Source organism: Mycena indigotica (assembly GCF_014461135.1).
Source record: "Mycena indigotica strain 171206Taipei chromosome Unknown Mind.scaff0004, whole genome shotgun sequence".
NCBI lineage: Eukaryota > Fungi > Basidiomycota > Agaricomycetes > Agaricales > Mycenaceae > Mycena > Mycena indigotica.
The window spans coordinates 818,528-840,931 of record NW_023503003.1 but is presented as its reverse complement, the minus strand read 5'-3'; the positions used below and the strand labels follow the sequence as shown (position 1 = coordinate 840,931).

At 52.5% G+C, this 22,404-nt stretch overlaps 2 protein-coding genes across 2 annotated transcripts; one reads left to right on the top strand and one right to left on the bottom strand.

Annotated features, from left to right (window-relative positions):
* Window positions 1-877: 877 nt before the first annotated feature.
* Window positions 878-2,114, bottom strand: MIND_00414400 (Abhydrolase-3 domain-containing protein; the record flags this gene model as incomplete). The annotated part of the gene is made up of 4 exons (XM_037360965.1): window positions 878-1,536; window positions 1,589-1,699; window positions 1,745-2,011; window positions 2,060-2,114. The coding sequence occupies 4 exons, from the start codon at window positions 2,112-2,114 to the stop codon at window positions 878-880; spliced, it is 1,092 nt and encodes a 363-aa protein (XP_037221257.1).
* A 12,721-nt stretch (window positions 2,115-14,835) lies between these two features.
* MIND_00414300 (uncharacterized protein) lies at window positions 14,836-16,690 on the top strand (the record flags this gene model as incomplete). Its single annotated transcript, XM_037360964.1, has 7 exons — window positions 14,836-14,957; window positions 15,004-15,117; window positions 15,180-15,292; window positions 15,342-15,465; window positions 15,512-15,747; window positions 15,794-16,476; window positions 16,532-16,690. The coding sequence occupies 7 exons, from the start codon at window positions 14,836-14,838 to the stop codon at window positions 16,688-16,690; spliced, it is 1,551 nt and encodes a 516-aa protein (XP_037221256.1).
* Window positions 16,691-22,404: the final 5,714 nt, after the last annotated feature.

Here is a 22,404-nt window from a genome sequence, read left to right as displayed (position 1 = left end):
AGCTCGCCAACGTTTTTACTACCAACTCTCCCAGTCTCGCGCATGAGTAGTACGCAATTGTGAGGCACGCCCATATTGCCGCATCTTGATGTTTCGACTTGTCGAGGTTGTTGCAGATCAACTCGATTATTTCAAGGGTGAAGGGTCGACGTGGCTTTCGTTTGGAAGTTTCAGGAGCTAATGCGCTGGCTGCTCGCAGCAGCGCCTCACATTCCGAATTGTTTGCCAACCAGTCGACACCATGAATGATGTGCCAAGCACGCACGCCCGCGAGCATCCCTTCGGACCCTTCCAGTGTTTTACCTCCAGCCCTAGAGCCATAGGACCCTACAGGCCCTAGGTCCAACACTGAGCCCTGGTTACCCAAACATCCTTCTGTGGTGTTCCGCCCCCAAGTGCATTCCAACTTCGATTCTGTTCATAACTCCAGTCCTCTGGTCAACACGGCACTTAACAGTTATATAATAAATATGGTATCAGTTATAACTTATTCTTTGTAATATCAATTATTCCAGGGCTCTGAACCTTAGAAATACTTACTTGGAATAATTTATTATCCTATAATAAGATAATAATCATATCATATAAATATAAAATTGGTTCCTACCACATCCTGTGACATAACTATGGTAATAACATGACAACAACAACAACAAGAAATAATCAAAATAATAAGCAGTATAATATAATAATGAATTGGTAATATAGTCATGGCTATCACAGACTACTACTTTGGTGCTGGTCATGCTATCCCCGGCGTGATTACATCCTACGGACCATACAATGCCAGAATGCACAACCATAACTATCAGGATACAAGTTCTTGATTACAAATAAATATTTCAGCCGCGTTATCGAATTACTGGAGCTCCATCTCCTAGAGGCTAGCGTTTACCCGGGTTGCCAGTCGTTCGATAAAAAGCGCCGTTACTGACGATAGGCGTTCCCGTCTAGTCTCCCTGACCAGGAAGTCCAGCGCCATATCAACATGCACACCGCCGCTCTGGACAAACATCTCGACCTCGAGCTTGGACTGTTTCTTCAGAACATCGGCGAAGAAGACGATATCGTCGCGCATAACCTCGTGTGAGCCGGCCGTGACGAGCGCGTAGTCGACGAGCGCTTCCAGACCGTTGAACCAGTCGTCTGGAACGCGTGACGGTTCGGCAAAGGGGATGTACTCCGGCGGAACGCCAAGCGTGGCACGGATTGTTGCACCATCGTCGGCGGGTACTTTGGAAACGGGCATGTAATCATACGGCGCATTGCTTTTCCAGGAGGGCCGGGCCGTGCCAAGCGCTGTGGACGGAGACAATAGGTAGAGCCCGCCAAGTGTCTGGTTGGGAGGGAGCTGCAGACGCGGAACATCGGGGTGGGGGTGTAGCATGTGTGACATAAGCTGGAGCGCAAGGTTTCCACCGGCAGAGTCGCCGGCTACGTGGATCTGCTGTGCGTGCAAGCCCGAGTTAATGAGAAACTCGAGGGCGAGGCGGGCCTGGTTAAGCTGCGCTGGGAAAGTCCGTGTAGGCGCCAGTGCTGGTGTCCAGTTTGTCCAAGTTTATCATTGAAACGAGTGGGTTTAACGCACTATAGTTCAGCATGACGACACTCATGCCTGTGCCATGTTCGCTAACGCGGTCGCCGATATAGCGCCAGAACGATAGGGCAAAGTCTGGCGCTGGCAATATATAGGCGCCACCTGGATTATAATGAGAACTTGAATGGCGTGCAAGGAAATTCGCACCATGAAAAACAAGCAACACGTCCTCACCCGGACGCTTCTCTGTCAGCCATAGGAGTCGCGCGTCGTCGCCGAGCTCATCGACCACCACGGGGTTACCCGACTTCCGCGCCCAGCGGTGGTACACGTCAAACGTTGTCTCTGTTACAGTCACCGGAAGCCGTGCGAGGAGGTACTGGAGAAACTTGTCAGCGAGTATCCTCTTCACCGTCTTGTCCCGGTTGTGTGCCGCAGTGGTTTGGGTCAAGAGTGTCCAGAGCAAAACGGCAGCTGCGATGTGGTCAGCAAGAGAACATAAACCACGGTTCGAAGCAGTACGTAGGGGCACAAGCCGGATCGCAAGGAGGACTGGGTGCACCGCAGATTCGTTCATGGCCAGGAGGAAAATCACGCAAATGAAATTTGTCAGTGGGCCTGATCTTCAAGTACTAGTTGTCGTCCGGAAACGAGCATTGCCGACATCAATTGATCAATCACGTTCTTAACCCTGACCAACAACAACCTTGCACCAACCAAAATTGTACCTAGCCAGCTGTGCCCTGCAGCCGTAAATATCACTAAGGTAAACCTATGACTTCCTAAGCCACACATCTCCCACTGTCCTCGACTCCCTTGTGAAGTCACGAAGACGACTTCTCCAGTTCAACTTCGGGACCTCGCGAGCCTAACTAGTGCTTGCCAACGGTTTGGCGCGGAAATATACTCAGAGGGATGGCTTCTCGCGGCGTTTGGTTTGGCCCCGAAACTAGCGGACTCGTCATGGAGGCGAAAAAACTGTGTGTCCATTGTGGCCTTTTGGATATTAAGCTGACTGTGTCCAGTCCGTCCCTCGCCTAGACAGGCGACTCTCAGAGTCCAGACTCCACAGAAGCGAGGCGGCGTTCGCCACTAGACTCCGAAACTGGCGGACTAGTGGTAGCGTGAAAAGCAGTTTCGAGAAGGGATGGACATTCAATTCAGCCTGAGTGAGGTGCTCCGAGTCCGTGGCGATACGAACTTGAATAACGCTGCAGACTGACCGCGTTACCAGATTTTCTCGGCCCCAGCTGACCAACGCATCCTGCTACCATTCTGACGCGCACCTTGGTGCCTTGAGAAGTCGAGGGCTTGACTAAGACGGGCGGATTCTGGACCAGAACTGCTGGAAATGACGCGGCGTCTGCCCATCCGAGACGAGCGGACTCGTTCGAGAATGAATACATATGCATATTAAGGTGCGTTTTCTCTTTCCAGATGGAACACTTTGAACCTGTGACTTTCCAGGCCTTCGGTACTTCCATTGATTATACCTTCAGTACCACGACAGAATCCAATTACAGGTCTGAAGTGGTGCCTTTACTCGAATTATTACCATCTGCGTTTTGCACCAAGCTCCACAACCGGCGGACCAACAGAGGGTTGCTTTTGATTAGGAACACTGGCAAGGTAAATGTGTTTTCTCATTGCTCGCCGTACAAATGAGTTTCCAAACTGACTCAGCGCAGATACCATCTTGCGTCCAAAACCGTGACCTCAATAACAGCCAGACATCGTCGGTCCCACCGTCAATCTCTGACGCATATGGCCCTGATCCAACATTATGGCGGCTTCGATTTCGGAGCGCCACGAACCGGGCTCCGCTGGCCCCGGGGTTCATGCTGCTACGCCTTCCCTTCCCTCGAATTTTTACGTCAGCCTTCGAGGCCCAGGCTACGCATCGTCCATCGAGAAATGGCGAATCTCCACGTGAGGGAGAGGCGCTAGTTCCGCGAGTGTGGAACCGCTATAAAATGGTCTACCCGACGTGTCTTCGTCAAGCCAGCCTCCCCGCTAGCGTGCCATCCACCCACTCACTCCCCACAATGTCGAGCGCACCATCCAACACCTTTACCCGCAACTTCGCACTGGCAGTCGTTTCCTCCCCGCACGGCCCGGTGAAACAGACCACCCGCGACTCCCCGCTGCTAGCATACGAATCGGTCATGAAGCCGTCTTACCGCGCCGGCCCCCAGTGCTGCCATTGCGGCTGTCGCGGCACCCACACGACGTCATGCCCGTTCTACAATCCCGCGACTTGTACCTGGTCCGTGGCAAGCCACATTCCTGTGAACTTCGCTAACACACGCCCCAGATTCCTTGCCTTCTCGGTCCGCATATAGACTCGTCCGTCATGGTATTTTTGCAATTTTGTCGCTCAACCCCGGATTCTTATCGTCTTCCCCAGACGGCGGAATGGTCGTCCAGCTGAAATTTCTTGGGTCTTGGGCTTTTGCTTATCGTCATTTGTACTTGTATCTTCGCCGCAATTTTCTGTACTCGTGTGGACAATGTACTAGTAAATGTACCAGTTCGAAGTCAGGAGTTGAGAAAAGACGATTGTACTGAGCGCGTCATCGGAAGCGAGCACCTAAGATAGAGGATGAAGTTTCAAAGCAGGTTATTTTAGAGACGATAGCAGTCAGTCCACGGCTGCTACCTAATAATAGTGGTAAGATCGTGAGCTAGTGAGAAGACTCGAGAACTCACTTTCGATGCGAGACTTGCATACTCTGGGTCTATAGTCACTAATAATAGTCTTTTCGCAAAGTCGGCGTTAGTGGAATCGCAATGACGTGCATCCATGTAACCCACAAGAAGCCTTGCATCATTCTCCGTCTCATTACCTTCAGCAAACCTTCCGTTACAATCTGAGAATAGCGAGATAAACAGGCTAAATTCGTCTAGATCTGTGGCTTGCGGCGGCGCTAGCCACCAGTACCTAGACTTAGGCTGATCAGCACGAGTGACATGACTTCGAGCAAGTAAAAGCCAAAGGTGTAAGGTTGCAGAAGTACCGTCGAGTATGTGGGAGGTAGAGTATGACTAGGAGTAGGTACCATAAGTACGGTTACTTGCGATAAGATTGTTGAATCAAACTTATCAACTTGAAAGTTTTCAGTCGGAGGGAAGTAAGGAGGACCACCGCGATAACACGGAAATGATATTTGTGTCAAGTCTGCGTGTCATGTCTGCATGGCTTCCGAACACCGTCCATCCCACCAATGAAAACGGATGAACAGCTCATGGAAGACTGAGTTTTTCATATAGACCAAAACCCGCCACCTTCAAGTTGCTGCCGAGACCCGGGCTGCGGAGATGTTGGTGTCCAATGGATAGTCGCTCAAATGAAGCCAAACGACGGTATTCGTGGGGGAATCACATAGTTGAGGGCAAGGAGATAAGGGGTATAGTCGAGTGGGGAGATAGATGTGAGAGTATTTCGAGTGTGGATGACGGTGACGACAGCTTCTTCGTCGATTGTAAAAGAAGGAGAAGCAATGCGAAAGACCCCGACTGCGGCTCAACAGCTCCCGATAGTGATAGTGGGGTCAAATTCACGACAAGAGAACCACCAGACAGAGATGTGATATGACGCTTCCGGAGATGGAAGAGTGGACTCGATAACATGACGCACTCGCAGATCACATACGTGGGCAAGTTCTCCGCGAAATTGTGTCCACTGAGGACATTCCGTGAATGCATACGACGACTTCGTGGGAGAGCTGCAGCGGCGAGAGTACAACGTGTGGCCAGTAGAGAGTGGACTAGGAATTTTTTTTGCGTGGTCGAGTCGATGGGGGGATGACGACAATCCGTTCGGCAATCCTTCAGTATTGCCGCGTTGTTGAAACTGTTGGGGATGATTGTACTTGAAGGGCGGGCAGGAATTGGAAGATAGAGGGCCATTCTATCGTTTGTCTGGGCTCTAGAATGTGCATTGTGGCCGAAGAAGTAAGCTAAAAACGATGTCGCTCCCGATCTAAAGCACCAGGATGTTGACCTCCGTCCAGAACCCAGGGAAACGAGGTCATGTATGATAAGCTGGCCCAAGTTTGCGCGTGACGTCAACAGTGTCGCTGGATCCCGATATAGGCTTGGTTTTTGGTGGAACTCTGGACTCCTTCTTCGATTCGCCACAACCTCGGCATGAGGCAAGAAGTGTCTTGGTAGCAGTCAGGTTTGCAATGCGGTAGCATCCTCACTTAGTTGAAACCATATGTTTTGAAGAGGCTGTGTATTTGTCAAGGTAAGAAATATGGCGATTGGGGAGGAAGTGTGAAGTTTTTTCTGCAAGTGGTGACTAAGACGACTCGTTCCAGAAGCGTCGTTGAGCGATGGGTGCGTCCCAGATCTGCTTATCGATTTCTCCCGAAGACTATGACGATAAACCCAGGGAAGATTGAAAGACAAAGCTTGGTCGGGAATGATACGAAAAGCTGGATTTAATTTGCGGTAGAGATGAATGTAGCTCCCGAAAGTATTTGTAGGGCTCGAACCACAACGAGTTGAAGACGAGAAATGCGATAGGGACCAGCTTGGCAGCAGGAAGTAATGTACCGCGGGTTGGAGTCCTGGTCTATAAGCTATATAGTAGCGAAGCAGTTAACACCAAGTTAAACGTTCCGTTAGTAACGCACGCTAATACGCCAGACGATCTATCTTTCAAGTTGGTCGTGAATAGACTTCCAGACTGCATAGTTTCACCGTGGGCTTGGCCTACCGGGCGAAAGCCTGTTGAAGTGCTACAAATTAATCAGCGAACACATGCCACAAACAAAAGCACGCACACGTGGGGGACACCTTCCCTCTCGTTTTCCCTACAGGTACTACTCTGTGTGGCATAATCGCAACAGAGTAAAACGACGCTGTTGCCGCAAAGTTGGTCTTTCCATGGCGGCCCGAAATTTTCGATAACGACCGCAACTGGAAAGTACTTGAGTTATGGCGAAGGATGGGTCGGCTTCATTACCAAGTACAAGGACAAGAACAGCACCCTTGCTCATAGTTTCTCGCTAAGCGCAGCATGGAAGAAGGCCGGAAGAGCAGCTATACAACCGCTTCCGGACTTGGTAGGTGTGTTCGGGAGCTGGGAGAGAGTTGGTGAAGTCGGAGGAAGAAGTCGTTGAAGTTGGAGAAAGTCGTTGTTGGAGCGCTCATCTTGCTGGTGGTAAGTTAAACGCCGGGTATAATGGAGAAGAAGCACCAGTGATGCTCTGGGTTTCAACCTTTCGCTGCCAGCGCTACCTCGAACGTCCTCAGGCTAAAAATATGTTGTTATGATGAAAAGTAAGGTTTCAAGGGACAATTTACGCTACCTTGTTCCAGGTCACTTTCAGTTGAGGGGATTAGGCTCTTATGTTCGTCTATGAAGGCTTGCGGACGACAAAGTCGGTGGGCTGCGTTGGTGGTTGGTGGCCGTGAAAAGGGGTTTCGAAACAGTAGGCTTGTCACGCCGGTCACACTTGGTCGTTAATATTCGCCTCCACGATGCTCAGCCTCAACATTTAACCGCATCCTGCACTCAAAGTAGACTTCCAATCCTGCGAATGAAGCATACTTCAGATGCATTCAAGGTACTCCCGCCCATTTCCTTCCTCAAAGTTGGAGATTTGTGTGACTGGGCCTACATACAAGTACTTCAACAATTCTGGCGGGGAGCGTAGTCGTTTCATGCCACTCAATCCTCCCACAGATCTCAATGCGTATCACCTACTTGACACCCTAAACCCTCCCTGGCCATGGCCCCGCTGCATCAACCCACATCTCACGACATTCCATCCAAACACGACTCTCCGCGACCTTATCGGCACTCTGGACAATGACGCTGTAACTACGAGGATGGAGAGGGTCTGCGAAGACTCAGGTATTGATTTCGCTTCTTTGTGCTAGTCTCACCGAAACGTAGCATTGCTTGCCGCGTTGGCATATCCAAGTGCATCTCCAGGCGAGTGTAGCTCCCATTTTTCGACCTCTGCTCACTCTCCGGTAGAAAATTTGCACGTGGCGCATTCCTTGACGCTACTTGTCATGCTGCTCGACGACTATGCCGAGTCTCTTTCCGTGGCCGACACGATAGCATTCGTCCAACAAGCCAGCGATGCTTTACGCGGCGCTAGACAAGGTAGCGAGAGAGATACCCTGTGGAATCAGCATGACCTGCTCCTTTCTGGCTGCTGCAGACGGCAAGGCACTACTAGAATAACATACGTTGAACTAACAGTCGACAGGTTTGCTTATACTGTCCGCAACAGTCAATCACCATCTTCTACCCAGAACCGCGTCATTGAAGGGGTCTGCGCATATCTCGAGTCCCTCCTGCCGGAGGCTGAATACCTACATAATGCCGCCGACGATGCTCAACGCCTCGATATGGACGCCTACCTCGAGCGTCGAGTCGCCAACATTGGCGCCGAATCGCATTTCGCCATGGGCCAGCTGATTCATAATATACAGGTCCATATCGACGGAGATCCCGCTGTAGAACGACTGGAGGATGTGGTCAGCAAGATGTTTGTCCTGAGTAATGTGAGTTCCTTCCCGTTAATATGGCGAGTAGAGATGTTTGACTGCTGGTATAGGATTTGGTCTCTTACCATAAAGAACAGTCGAAGAGAGATTCTCGAGAGAAGTACAATGCCCTCGCCATTCTCACCACAGACGGAATTTCCTCCCTTGAAGACGCCGAGAAGGAAGTCACGCGGATGTACCTCGCCTTGGCCCACGAATTTATGAATTTGTACCAGCAATTGGAGCTCCCCCGCTCAGTAAATCGTGGTGTCTGCCAGTGGGACTACATCGACCACCTTGCCAACTGGCCGCGGGCTCAGGAATGCTTCAACAACGAGAGCGGGCGGTACTTATAATTTGTGCCTAAGACAATGGAACTTACACTTTCGGATGAACATGAGGCATCGAGGATAAGCATTAGCTCCAACAACATGAATAAGTAAGAAATGCCACTCCTAGTTAATTCTCCTAAGATTCCACTATCGATTGTTAGAAACACCGCTACTACGTAGCAGCCCAGTGGAATCGAAGTACTGTAGTATCGTCACGGTAAATATGAGTCCGACTCGTACGAAGGCACAGAGACAGATTCAGGAGAGTGAGAGGTTGATCAAACACGGGTCTTCTGGTGCAATGTTGGAGGGAGAGCAAGCAACGTATGCCGGAGAGGAAGTCGTCGTTGACGGCGTTGGGTGGAAAGCGAGACAGGGAAAACTGGTGGGTGGCCGGTTACATTGAAACATTTGAGTTGACTAGTATTGGAAACTCTTCCCCTAACCACCACCATCGAAAAACTCGATGAGCCAATAATGGCTCTCTCGCAAAGACGAGAGTGTGAGATGAGCTAGACTGGAAGATAGAAGACACTATATCAATAACACCTGTACACGGGGTTTTTTTTTAAAAAAGCCTTCTCATTACCAGTGTGAATGTTTTTAAAAAATGCCTCTAATTTATGCCCCTGCCAAAAGGTGGGTTTTATATAGGGAAATGAGAGATCAAAAAAAGGTTTAAAAAGTTGAAAGGCCATGTCAGGGTGGGCAGTGTGGTAGCTATAAGGCCCCAGACCTGACGTGTGGAAAATTCCTTAAGTATGGGGAAAATACTGAGTAGGGGAAAGCCTAAAAAAGATGAAAAAAAATGTTGATGGGAGTTTGACAGCGTGGATTTTATTCAAATGAGGGGACAACTTGTAAATCACTGATGTTTTTTAAAAATGTTAATCTTCTAATTACAAGGGATCTTTTAAAAAAAAAAACCCCGTATACGCCTGTCAATAATGGGTGCACAAGTACTCACAACAACGCAAAAACATGCCCTCAGGGGGACCGCGCGAGAGACGCCTATGCCACATGTGCAGAATTAGCTTGGAAGACAAAGTGCACATGGAGGAGGGAGTAGTTCCTCCCATGAGCTGTTCAGCATGGAGCCGCTGCTACGTTGGTCCTTCCTGCACTGCTCTTACACGGAATTCTTCAGACAGACACTGGCATCCTGCAGTATTTCTATCCCTATCCCTATCCCGGAATGCGGTCAACTCGTTGGCTCAGTATGTTCACGAGGAGATGGAATTGGTGATGACCGTGTGTCGACTCTATTATGGCGAGTAGCAGATGTTATAATTATAATTCCCCTCATCTGGAGTCGTTCCGCGCGACGGGTGCTGTAAGGAGTACGCTGCTCACAACGGATACTACTCGGATGGGGTCGTAGCATATCTGGTGGGGCACAGGTATGTAGATACAAAATCATGGGCTCTTACGTAGGAGTACTGTGAATATATTTGTCTTGTCTTGTCTTGTCTACTCGATCTCTGAGCAAGGGGGTGTCACGTGTCAAAAAGTGAAACCAGGATGGTCGGTCGGTCCCCCCTCCGGACCCTTAAAAAAAAATTTGGTAGGGACTTTTTGGCTGAAATTGTAAGTCAAAATTGCCTTAGAATGGGTTACAAGTACTGTTTGGTGCACTACACATCCATAATTAAGTATCAACAATCTCACAAGTGGTTATTTTTCAGTATCTCATGATTAGATGGAATATTGTGACAAATCAGACCATATGGGGATGGATATCTGTACTCTGGAGGGAGATTTGTGAGACAATGACCATAGCAGGACTTTGTCTAGAAGATATATATATATCTAGGAGTCTATGTGTCTTTTCATGTTCTTGGAAATTCAGAGGGACTGAGTTTGATGCTATCAGATCACATGACTGTGTGAATTACCTTTCTAATATGGTAATGTCACGTCACAGTCACAGTCACGGTCGGTGGGTCCCCTGGAAGAGCTTAAACAAAAGGTCCAAGGTATGTTCCGTTATTTTTTTTCTAATACCCCCTTGTCTCTGAGTCGGTGAAGTTTGAGGAAAGAAATTTAAAGAAGATCGACGTCGCGAGAGTTTGAGAGGTTTTCAGCTGGAAGGCATTACCGCATTCGCAAACACGTTACAGGATCTAGAAGCTGAGATATGTGTGGTGGGCCAGCTGTTATTTGAAGAAGAGCTTTGATGTAAGGGCAACCCCGGAGGCCTGAGATCAAGGTCCTAGCAGGGGAGGATCCAAAGCGTGAACATTGGTAAGTGAATACAAATGAAGCTAACCTAGCAGGGGAGGATCCGAAGAGAAGAAACTCTAAGGGTCCGCCTGCTAGGTAGCTGACTATATACTGCTTGTCCGTAGCTGCCACTGTCGGGCACAGAAGGCTTGGGCGGCGTCGCAGGCGAGGTCCCAGGGCGACCGTCGGGAGGGCGTTGACGGATTGGTGATTGTGCGGGCGAGATGGAGGGCCGGACCGGAGTCGGAACCGGAGTCGGACCGGAATCGGGCGCGTCTCCGGGCCGAAAGGGAGGTTCCCCTGACATCACCCCCCCCTTTGAATGTGGCGTCCCGACGCATAGACCGGAACGGAATCAAGTCGAAGGTCGCGGAGGCAATGTGTCGTGGCTTGCCAGGGTACTTACAATAGAACTCCGCAATTTTCTCCGGGGCGAAGACGCGGTCGAAGCGGACCCATTGGTCGTGCGATGCGTCGTAGCCTTTCCATCTGACGAAGTAGTTCAGCCGTTTATACCTCACCCTTGCGTCCAGGATTTCCTCTACTTCCCACTCCGGGACTCCGTCCTCGAGGTCCGGAGGGGGCTGGTCGTAGCCGGGGCGTCCGTCGAAGGGGTCGTCCTGGGCGAGCTCGAGCTTGACGACAGGGAAGACCGGGTGGAGCTTCGAGTAGCGTGGAGGGAGGTCGAGCTTGTAGGCACCTTTGCTGATCTCCGTGACTATCTTGAACGGTCCGAGGCGGCGATGGGAGAACTTTTCCGAGGGGCGAGTCGTCCTGATGTCAGAGGCATCCAGCCAAACACGGTCGACAACCTTAAACTCCGGAGACGGAGTCCGTCTCCGGTCGTAGTAGCGCTTGTACTCCTCTTTGGCCTTAGTGAGCGCGGCCTTGGCTTCAGCAACACCAGTGGCGATCCGGTCACGGAACTCGTTCACTGACTCCATGGCGGAACGGACTCCGGGTTCGAAGCCCATGCGCGGGAGCCGTCCCATGTCCGTCATGAAGGGGACCTGCTGCGTGGAGGAGTGGACATGGTTGTTGTAGGCGAACTCCGCGGCCGGAATCAGCTCATCCCAGTCGTCCTGCTGGTAGTTGGTGAAGATCCGCAAGTACTGCTCCAGCTCCTGGTTGACGCGCTCTGTCTGACCGTCTGTCTGCGGGTGGTACGCGGTGGACGTGGCGGGCTTGATGCCGATTAGACGCCAAAGTTCTCGGGTGAAGTCCGCAATGAACTGCGAGCCGCGGTCGGAGACGTACTTCTCCGGAGTCCCATGGTGCCGCCAGACGTTCCTGGAGACGGTATGCCAGCGTTCCGGGGGCGTTTCCGTGGGGTGCAGCTCTCCGTGGGGCAGTCTCCGGAGTGCCTTGGTGCGACAGCACAAGTCACAGGTCGCAACATACCGGCCGATATGGCGAGACATCTGAGGCCACCAGTAGTTCCGGGAGACCAACTCCAAGGTCTTGAAACAACCTGCGTGTCCGGCGACTCGGGTGTCATGGCAGAGCTCGATGATGCGTCTCCGGAGGTCCTTGTCCTTTGGTACAACAATCTTTCCTCGGAAATGGAGAAGACCGCCGGAGACGGCCCACTCGTCAGATCGTGAGGAGCGGGGGCCTCGAGCTTGACCTTGAACCTTAAGAAGTTGCCGGGCCGCTAGTGCGACGGGCTCCTCCAGGTCAGGCTCACCGGAGAGGGCATCACGGATGTCGCGGAGGAGTTCAGAGCCGGGACCGGAAACGGAAACGCCCTCGAGTGCGCACCCGTGGCTGTAGCCTGTTTCAATCATCCCCGGGAACTGCCAGAAAATCCGATTCCATCATCCCTGTGTGTTGCCAGGTCTCTGACAACACTCGAACCCCACCCGTTTCCGTGCTTCCTTGCCGCTGATCTCCGAACTCCGCTTTATCCTGCAGCTTTGATATCATCATTACGACTGATTTGGTCCGAATCATACAATTTTAACATTGTTCTCTACATTCCCTCTGCCATAAATGTTCCCTCTAATATTTCCCGCTCCTCCTCTGCTGCCCAATGACGGACAGCAGCTCCCATTGTTTTGTCCCACTCCTCTCGAAAGCGCACTATAAATTCAGTATGCAGGTACACGTTACGCAGCGCATAAGCTCGGATTCCAGCCGCCGTCGTTCCATCAACGTCTGAACAAACTTCGTCGGCTCGTTTTTGCCATTCTGAAGCCTCCCACTTCAATGATCGCATGACCCGCTTTATCTCCTCTCGCAACAATTCAACCTCCTCGTTCCAGCGTTCCTTCCGTGCACGTGCTTTTGCCCACTCGACACGCATAGCTATGATACCACGTTCAACCGAAAGCAAATGGTCAACAAGCCATAGTTACTCACAGTCATGAAGTTCAACCCCGTCGGCCTGCCCGCCTGCTGCCCAAATCCAGGAAATTGGCGCCGTCTTGGTTTTCTTCTTTTTTGCAGCATGAGTCAGCGTATGTTTGATCGCTGTCATAGCTGTGGATCACAGAGACGAGCAACGTCGTTGGTTCGTTGGTGCAATGACCAGAGCCAGAGACTGGCTGCTGTCACCTCCAGCTGATTGGCTGCCAGGACTTCCACGGTTGTCGCTACTGTTGCAACAGCTGACTTTGTCAAGGCTGTGGGAGCTGCCAGACCGTGGGTGCTGTCAGGGCTTTCACGGTTGTCGCCGTTGCTACAGCTGACTTTGTCAAGGCTGTGGGAGCTGCCAGACTGTGGGTGCTGTCAGGTTGGAGCTGCTATGGGTGCCGTCAGGGACGGTTAGCCGGTCGCTGTTGCAACAGCTGACTTGGACGGTGTGGGAGCTGCCAGACAGTGGGTGCTGTCAGGATTTTCACTGTTGCAACAGCTGACTTGGTGGACGGTGTGGGAGCTGCCAGACAGTGGGTGCTGCCACGGCCCAAAAGCGACTTAAGGTTGCTCAGAGGTACATGGTCACACTGTAACATGGTCACAGATTCGATCTTTCGATTCGATTCTGTTACCACCTCTTGCATTCGTTACACAATGAGTGGCTAGCCGTTGTACCGGCAGCCGTAGCGAGGTTGACTCTGGCGAGGTTGACTCAGCTAGACGGTGGTCGCAAATAGATACCGAGCGGTGGCCAGCCGTTCTACCGGCAGCTTTGGCGAGGTTTACCGGCGACCGTCCCTAGTTGGTCGTTGGTTACTTCGCAACTACTTGACCAGCAACTGTGTGTTCTGACTGTTAGTTCGCGTCTGTTTCGGTCAGCCGTTCTACCGGCAGCCATGGTGAGGTTCTTGATCAACGTTTGCTCTTATTCTTTACGACGTGCTTTCCTGGCGACCGTCCCTAGCTACTGCGCAAATACATACCGAGAAGTAGTCGTAGGGCTCAAGGATTGATTCGCTTTTCACAACAAGCGGCAGCCAGTTGGTCATCTTGACGACGATTGCATTATTTGCAGATGTTTGTTGATGTTTGCTAGTGGCAGGTGCCAGAAATCGGCATCTTGCAAAAAACAACAACCTTGCTTGCTTCTTCCAGTCCTTGTCTGCGCGAGCGGTATGCCAACAACTTGCTCACGAGAGTATCCTAACCTGCTTGTTAGATGACCGTCACAAAGACGAATAATAAGTTTAAGCGCATGAACAAGAAAGACCGCAAAAACAAGAAATTTTGGGCGGAGGGCGTCCGGGCGTATTCTACAACCTCACGTTCAGCGCTATGCGCTGGCACTGTCACTAGACTGGAGGAAAAATCGCGACTTCATTCAGCAAGTCTGCAACGAGTATCATGCCCGCATCCACTGGCGGCTGGAGGACCACGAAGAGCCTGACCTTCCGGATCCCTTACCGCCTTTCAATACATCCTGTTGAGAAATTGTCAACCGAAGACACCCAGTTAATGCAGGAGAAGATTAAATCTGACAACAAGGTTTGCCGCGTCGTTCTATCAGCTTGTCCAGTCTAGTTGATGCTGTTGTATAGCGTATCTCGCGGTATCTAAAATACCACGCGAGGAATCTCCGTGGCAAATACTCACATCCCGACATTGATAGCCCTTATACCCGGCTCTTTTACAAGATGGACTGCGCCCGAAACCAGCGAAAGCGCTCAGCTGCTCAGCAATACATGCACGAAAACAAAGAAGAGTTGCAGCCCAAATATGAAGAAGAGAAAGCCAAAGAAGAGGCGGCAACTGGCCGTAAGGTGACCATCAACGCGCCCGTTTCGAGCGAAAGTGGTGAAACCCATTCTTGCCGAAATGGTTGAAGAAGCAATACAAGCATTGAAGGATCGAGCCCAGGCAGACGTCGCAGAGAAGAAAAAAGAATTCGCCAAGTTTAAGAAGGACGGAGTGCCCACGACGCCCGAGTTCCGCGAGCGGTGAGCCTTTCATACGTGCGAGTCTATTAGTTCTAATGAAGGACAGGTGTATTGAGGAATTCCAAAACTTCTTTTGGGGGATTGCTATGCGACTTGCCGAGTTCACCGGATGTCATGTCTTTTGCATGATCGGTGGACCCAGGCCCCTCGCTCGGGGGCCGTATATGGACGAAGTCGTGAGTTGTGTGATCGGTCTGATAAAATTATGACTGATTATACCAGGACCTACTTCGGTGCGAACCAGGCACCTTCCCCAGTGCCGTGGCCTGCTTGGGACAAGGAGCGATTCCAAAAAATGATCGACTTTTGGATGGAGTATCTGGAGACAGCCTTCAGTGAGTTTGGCTTCATCGTGGTTGAGTTAGTGTTAAAATTGTAATGCAGCTGAAGAGCAAAAGGCCGATGCCGCTCTGCCGAAGAAGACAGACGGATTAGATGGGTTGATCTCTATGAATGACGAAACCCAGCATGTCGACTTCCTCCAAGTTACCGAGTCGGACTTGGACGGGTCCGACAGCGACAGCGACGGTAGCAGCAGCGATGATGAAGGGCAGTGTTGACAGTGGTGATGACGAAGTCACGTCCAGCCTTCGTAAAAAGCGTGATGTCAAGGCAAAGGAGAAGGGGAAGGGGAAGGAGAAGGCAAAGGAGGGGAAGGGGAAGGAGAAGGCAAAGGAGAAGGCTCAAGAGAAGCCAACACCCTCGACAAAAGCCAAAGCTTCAACCTCGAGGAAGGCGCCAACTGTCAAGAAAGCCAACAAAAGCGCTGGCATCGCTGGGCGAGGCCCAGGTCAAATCAGCCACTACTTCCAAGAAAAGGAAACGACAGCAGTCAGGTAGTGATATCGAGACCTCTGAAGGTTCAGACATCAAGTCGTCGCAATCGTTGGCTGCTAATAGAGCTCGGAGGGAGAAGAAAAAGGGGAAATCTATGATGCCGGATTTGCAACCGCCTCCAATTCCTCCCGTTGTTGTTCCTCCTCCTATTGGCATGCAACCGCCGCCTCCAAGTCCTCCTGTCGGCTCGCAACCGCCCCCAATTCCTCCCGTTGTTGTTCCTCCTCCTATTGGCATGCAACCGCCCCCTCCAATTCCTCCTGTCGGCTCGCAACCGCATCCTCCCGTTGGAAATCAACCTCTTCCCCCAACTGATGCGCCGGCATGGTTCCACGATCTACACAACGAGTTGATTAGGATGGAAGCGGGCCCGCAATATCACCACATGTTGCGACTGCTGGGGCAACTAGAAAGGGCCTATGGCTGGATAGACAAACAAGCATCACTGTCTAATGTTGATCGACCTAGCCAGGTTGCGGCTTGGTTCAAACGAGCTCGGAAGTGGACGGCGGCCAACGATGACATTCGTATTAAGGATGTGGCTGCTTTTGCGACCCAATGGCGAGTGTGGTGGACTCGACGCCAGCCCACCTGGCGCAAGGGACCCGCCGGAGAACTTTTGCGGGGTGGCATCGGATGGTCGAAGTTGGGGAGATCTTGCGTTGCCAGGCAAGAGCGGAATGTCAGTCATCGTTGCAACCCTTGGGTGGTGGGGACATGAGCTTAGTTTAGCTAAGCTGCCCTTGTCGAAGTTGTGGGAGGAGGCAACTGCGGAGGTGACCTGGGTGCTGGAAAATCTTGTCAAAGATGCTCCAACAGAGATTATCCGACTCCGTGCTGACTGGCAGCAGCAGGAAGCTAATGGACAAGGCAAGAAGGGAAAACGTAAACTGTAGTGTAGTCGTGGGTTGTGTAAATAGTGAGAATGTCGAGTCAAGTTGTGAAAGAATTCGTCAAACTTGTTTTTTTTACTGGGACTGATTTAAATTGTTTCTGCTCTGTCGTAAACTGTAGTTGTGTGTAAATAGTAAGAATGTCGAGTTTGTTTGTTTTGAAAGAATTCGTCATGTTTTACTGGGACTGATTTAAATTGTTTCTGCTCTGTCAAATTCGCGATTCAAATCAAAGGTAGTCAATTTTTTAGACGAAGAATAAGAATGATCATGGCAGTCGTTGGGCATGCTCGACTATTGTTTGTAACATCAGAAGTGACCTAAAGGGTAAGAGATTGGGACCAACAAACACAATTTGATTAACTGTGATCGCCTGACTGGCACCCGTGGTCCGTGTGATTGCGCTGGTGACGGAGTGATATATCACCTATTTGGCAGCTGCCAGAGCCTGGCTGCTCGCAGAAGCTTTGTAATTGAATGGCCTGACAGCTGCCGGGTCATGTTTGATATATATTACAGCTATGGCTCGAGTGCGCGGACGTGGAAGAGTTCAGGCCGCAGAAGGACGACATCGGAGTTGTCGGAATCGACTCCGTGGTCGGGTCTCCGGGAGAGGGCGTCAGGCCGACCCATATCGCGGCCAGGCTTGTGGTGCAGCGTGAAGTCGAACCGGGAGAGGTACAGAGTGTCACGGATAAGACCCGGCCCGTTCGCTCCGGCGCTGGTGTCGGGCCATCGCGGGCCCGTAACACGCAGCACGTGACGACGGGGAACATGCGCCCCAGTAGGAGGAACGCACACGTGGGAAGCACGTGACCGAGAACGACGCGTCGAGCCGTCGCCGAGCCCAACTCAACACAAGGGGACTGGGGAGGAGTGCTAGGAGGTTAGGAGTAGCGCCTGGCCCGCAAGGGATGTACGATCGTCCCCTCTGCGGCCAGGAACGGGAGCGAGGAGGAGGAGTAGAGGTCAGGGTGTCCGATCACCCCTTTGCGGGCCCGCGTATATAAGGCGCGATAGTGTACCCTGTACTCTATCGCTTAGATCGTCTAAAGAACTACCTTACTCCGTGCAAGGAGGCGTTGTCGACTCATCGGGCCCGACACGACCCGATTCGAACCTTCGACCACCGACCACGGCAAGGGACCGAGTTCACGGGCCCTTTCGGTTTCGATCTACCCCGCCCGCCGCACTTGCGGGCCCGACTATCCGTCTGTTCTGTTCCGGGCGCGCGTTCTTAGGAGAGGTTCTTGCACGGCCCGACCCGCAGTCTGACACAGAGACCACCGGGCCTGTCTCCGGTTGAGGTGCTGCGTCTTCCTGAAGTACTCCAAATTCTTATGGTCAGTCCAAATCTCGACAGGGTGCGCGGCGCCCTCGAGGAAGTGTCTATACTCCTCGAGTGCGCGGATGATCGCGAGCATCTCCTTGTCGTGAATTTCGTAGTTGCGCTGGACATCATTTAAGTTTTTGGAATAGAATGCTACAGGGTGCCACTTCCCGTCCGGGGCGGATTGTGAAAGAACCGCCCCCGTCGCATAATCAGAGCTGTCCGCCTCGAGTCGGAAAGGCCGTGCGTCGTCCGGAATCGCCAGGACCGGTTCCGAGGTGACCGCGTCCTTGATCGCTTGGAACGCGGAGGCCTCCGCGTCGCCCCAAGTCCATTGCTGGTCCTTCTTGGTGAGCACGAAAAGAGGGCGCGCAAGGGTCGAGAAGTCCCGAATGAACCTGCGGTAGAAGTTAGCGAACCCAAGGAACTGCTGAATGTCCTTCTTGTTTTCCGGAGTCGGCCAAGCGGAGACGCCTGCGACCTTGACGGGGTCCATTTCGACGTGGTTGTGGGAGATGATGACTCCGAGGTACTCAATTGACGATTTTTCAAAGTCGCACTTCTCCGCTCGAAGGTACAACTTGTGCTCCCGGAGTCGCCGTAAGATCTCCTGGACAATCTGCCGGTGTTTCCGGAGGTCGGAATGGGCAATCAGGATGTCGTCAAGGTAGATCATGACGTCTCTGGAGAGGATGAGGTCCTGGAAAATGTCATTCATCATCGTTTGGAACGTCGCGGGAGAGTTTGTCAGGCCGAAATACATCACCAAGGGCTCGAACAGGCCTCGGTTAGTCCGGAAAGCCGCTTTCCACCCGTCACCTTCCTTGATCCGGACGTTGTTGAAGCCCCAACGGACGTCGAGTTTGGTGAAGTAACGAGCGCCTTTGAGCCGGTTGATGAGGTCGTTGATCAGCGGAAGGGGGTACCGGTTTTTGACAGTCATCGGGTTGAGAGCACGGTAGTCCTGGACGAAGCGGAGTCCGCCGTCCTTCTTCTTGACGAAGAAGACCGGAGACGCCATCGGAGACTTGGAGGGGCGAATCCGGCCCGTCGAAAGCCCTTCCTCGATGAACGCGTCGAGCTCGCGTTGCTCGAGGGGCAAGATGGGGTACACCTTGCAGTTGGTGGGCTTAGCGTCGGGGACAAGTTCAATGGCGTGGTCCCAGGCTCTTCGTTCCGGTAGCGTATCGAAGGACTCCTTGTTGAAGACGTCCTGGAACTCCTTAGCCCAGTCCGGGATCTCGGAGGGCGGTGGGGCGGAGTTCTTGGCGAAGGCTTCGGCCAGACGCTGTGAGACGGTGCTACCTGCGCGTATCTCCTCTGAGGGACGGAACGAGGTGTAGAAGATGCGGTCACCATCTTCGAGCTGGTCATCTTCGTCATCCGAGTCCGAGTCCGGCGTCAGATCAGGCAGGTCGGAATCGAGACCGGAATCGGAATCGTCTCCGTCCTCAGGGCCAGAGAGGTCCATAGTGCAAACCGAGGGGAACGGGCCAGAGCGGAGACGTTTCTGGAGCGACCGGAGTCGCCGCAACTCGGTCCGTTCGACGCGTTCCTCCTCGCGGCAGGTCGAGCAATTGCAGGGGCACCGTGTCATCTTGACCTCCTTGGTTTCCCAATTGATCTCTGGGTTGTGTTTCCGCAACCAGGAGTACCCCAGGATGAGGTCTTGCTTGCCAAGATGGGTGACGGCCAGTTGAACTCGTTCGGGCGTGGCCTCTGTAGCGCAGGACCAAGTCCGCGATCTGTTTGATGGAGCCAGCGTCATTGGGGGTGCCATCGACATTGAAGACCGGAATCGGCTGATCGAGGGTGCGGACCGGAATGCCATTCCGAGCGACATAGTTCGTGTCAATGAAGTCGGAGGTGGCACCGCAGTCAACAAGCCCAGAGAGCGAGAGCTTCAGCGCGCTGGTAGTGGACTCTAGCTCCAACGGGAGGTGGAGGGAGTTCGCCCCAGGGGCAGCGGCAACGGTGTACTGCTTGGGCAGTTTCTTTTCCCAGGCAGTGAGGCGGCGAAGGACGATGACCGGAGTCGCGGGCGGAGTCGGAGACGGAGTCAAGGCGGGAGCAGGAGGGGGTGTGTTCTTCGTTTCGGGCTCATTGTAGGGCAAGGAACTGCATTCATCATACAAAGAGGCAAAACGATTTATAGACGCGAACGAGGGTACACCAGTCACTCGTCGCGGGGGACAAAATCCTCTCCGGCCATCGACTCCGCTATCGTCTCCGGCAGGGCAGCTGTGTCCGTGTAGCGGGCGATCAACTCCGCTAACATCTCGTCTCTCCGTTGACCACGAAGGCCTCAGGGGCAAGGCGGGCATAGGTGCGAACCGCGTAGAGGAACGCGCGGCCGCGTTTCCGGTCACCGTTGAAGGTGAACGGGGGATTTGGTCGCAAGACCAATTTTGAGGCGAGGTTGATGTCGCCAAAAAGGGCTTCGGAGTCGCCCTGGACCGGAGTCGGAGTCGGAATCGACGTCTCCGGCAATGGTGTTTGGGGTCCGCCAGCATTATTAGCAGCAGCAGCGGCAGCGGAAGCCTGGTTGGTGAGTAAAGCAAGGGCCTCAGTTAGGCTATCAATTTTCGCCTCGAGTGAGTCCAGCCGGGCGTCTGCGGTAGGAGTGACTCCGGACGGCATGACAGGTGCGGGGACCACAGGAGTAGAGGAGGAGGGGACAAGTGGCAGGGGCGGTGACGAGGGCGGGACGGACTCGTACTCCGAGCCTGAGTCAGCGCCGAACCTGGCAATCTTGTCCGGCTGATCCCGTAGAGAGTTTCTTCTGCTGTAAGGGCAACCCCGGAGGCCTGAGATCAAGGTCCTAGCAGGGGGGGATCCGAAGCGTGAACATTGGTAAGCGAATACAAATGAAGCTGACCTAGCAGGGGAGGATCCGAAGAGAAGAAACTCTAAGGGTCCGCCTGCTAGGTAGCTGACTATATACTGCTTGTCCGTAGCTGCCGCTGTCGGGCACAGAAGGCTTGGGCGGCATCGCAGGCGAGGTCCCAGGGTGACCGTCGGGAGGGCGTTGACGGATCAGTGATTGTGCGGGCGAGATGGAGGGCCGGACCGGAGTCGGAACCGGAATCGGACCGGAATCGGGCGCGTCTCCGGGCCAAAAGGGAGGTTCCCCTGACAGGAATATCTTTCTGTCTACCTTTGCACTTGCAGAAGATCCAGACGACATCTCGCTCATGGGCTATGCCTTGTCGCATCTTGAGCATGCCGATGATATGGCACTGATTTCGCGCTCCTGGGAGGGCCTGCAGCGTCAGCTGAATTGTTTGGGCTGTTGGTGCTCACAGAACTTCCTGCAAGTCAACGCCGCAAAGTCGGGGGCAATGGTGTTCGGTCCAATATCGCAACGCTCGTCACAGCGTCCGACCGTGTGCTTGTCCTTAGCTGGCAGGTTCATTCCATGGATTTCGCAGCACAAATATGTGGGCATCTGGTTCGATTCGACATGCCGCGACATTTTCCGCGCGCATTACGAGCGCAAACAAGAGGCGGCATCTCGGGCTTTCTGGAAAACTCTGCTGGGGGCCGAACTTTACGTTGGGAGAGGCCGTTTGCCCCCTGATGTTGGGTGCCAGCTCTACTACGCTCTAGTGGATCCACAACTGACGCATGGATGCGATGTTATGCTGGACGTGGACCCGGTTTCGTTTGCTTGGCTGGATAGCTTGAACCGAGGCTTTCTACGGCATATTTTGGGACTTGCCAGCAAGTCGGCCATCGCTCCTAGGGCTGTAGACCGTACCGTATACAGCTACGGCCGTGTACGGTACGGCCTCTGACGGCGCCGGGACGGCCCTATGCCGTACCATAAGCTGTTAGCGAAACGCGTAGTCAGAGATAATTGATAATTGATAGACGTAGCGTAGAGTGTACGATTTGGCGTTATCAATTGATAATGTGTTTAGGGTTCAGTTCAGTTCATGCGACGACACCCAAATATCAAACAATACTCCAAGTCAGTTGATTGAGTCTTCTCTTAGAATAAGAGAAGATGAGATAACGAAAACAGTAAAGCTACTGTGAAAAGAAAATAGAAATGGTAATCTTGGTATAACCTCAGATTCAAGGCTTTCTCCGTATAACCTCAGAGTAAGGCCTCTGTTTAACCCCAGAGTCCAGGCTTCTCCGTATAACCTCAGAGCAAGGCTTCTGTTAACCTACAGAGTAAAGGGTTCTCCGTATAACCTCGGATAAAAGCTTCTGTATACCCACAGAGTAAGGGGATCTCCGTATAACCTCGGATTAAGGCTTCTGTAATAGCCACAGAGTAAGGTGTAGTGAATGACAGTGTCAATTCAGGTAGTATCTGAGACAAAAGAGGATGTGTAACTACTAGGGAAGTGAGCTGTATTTATACCTTTGGGCAGAG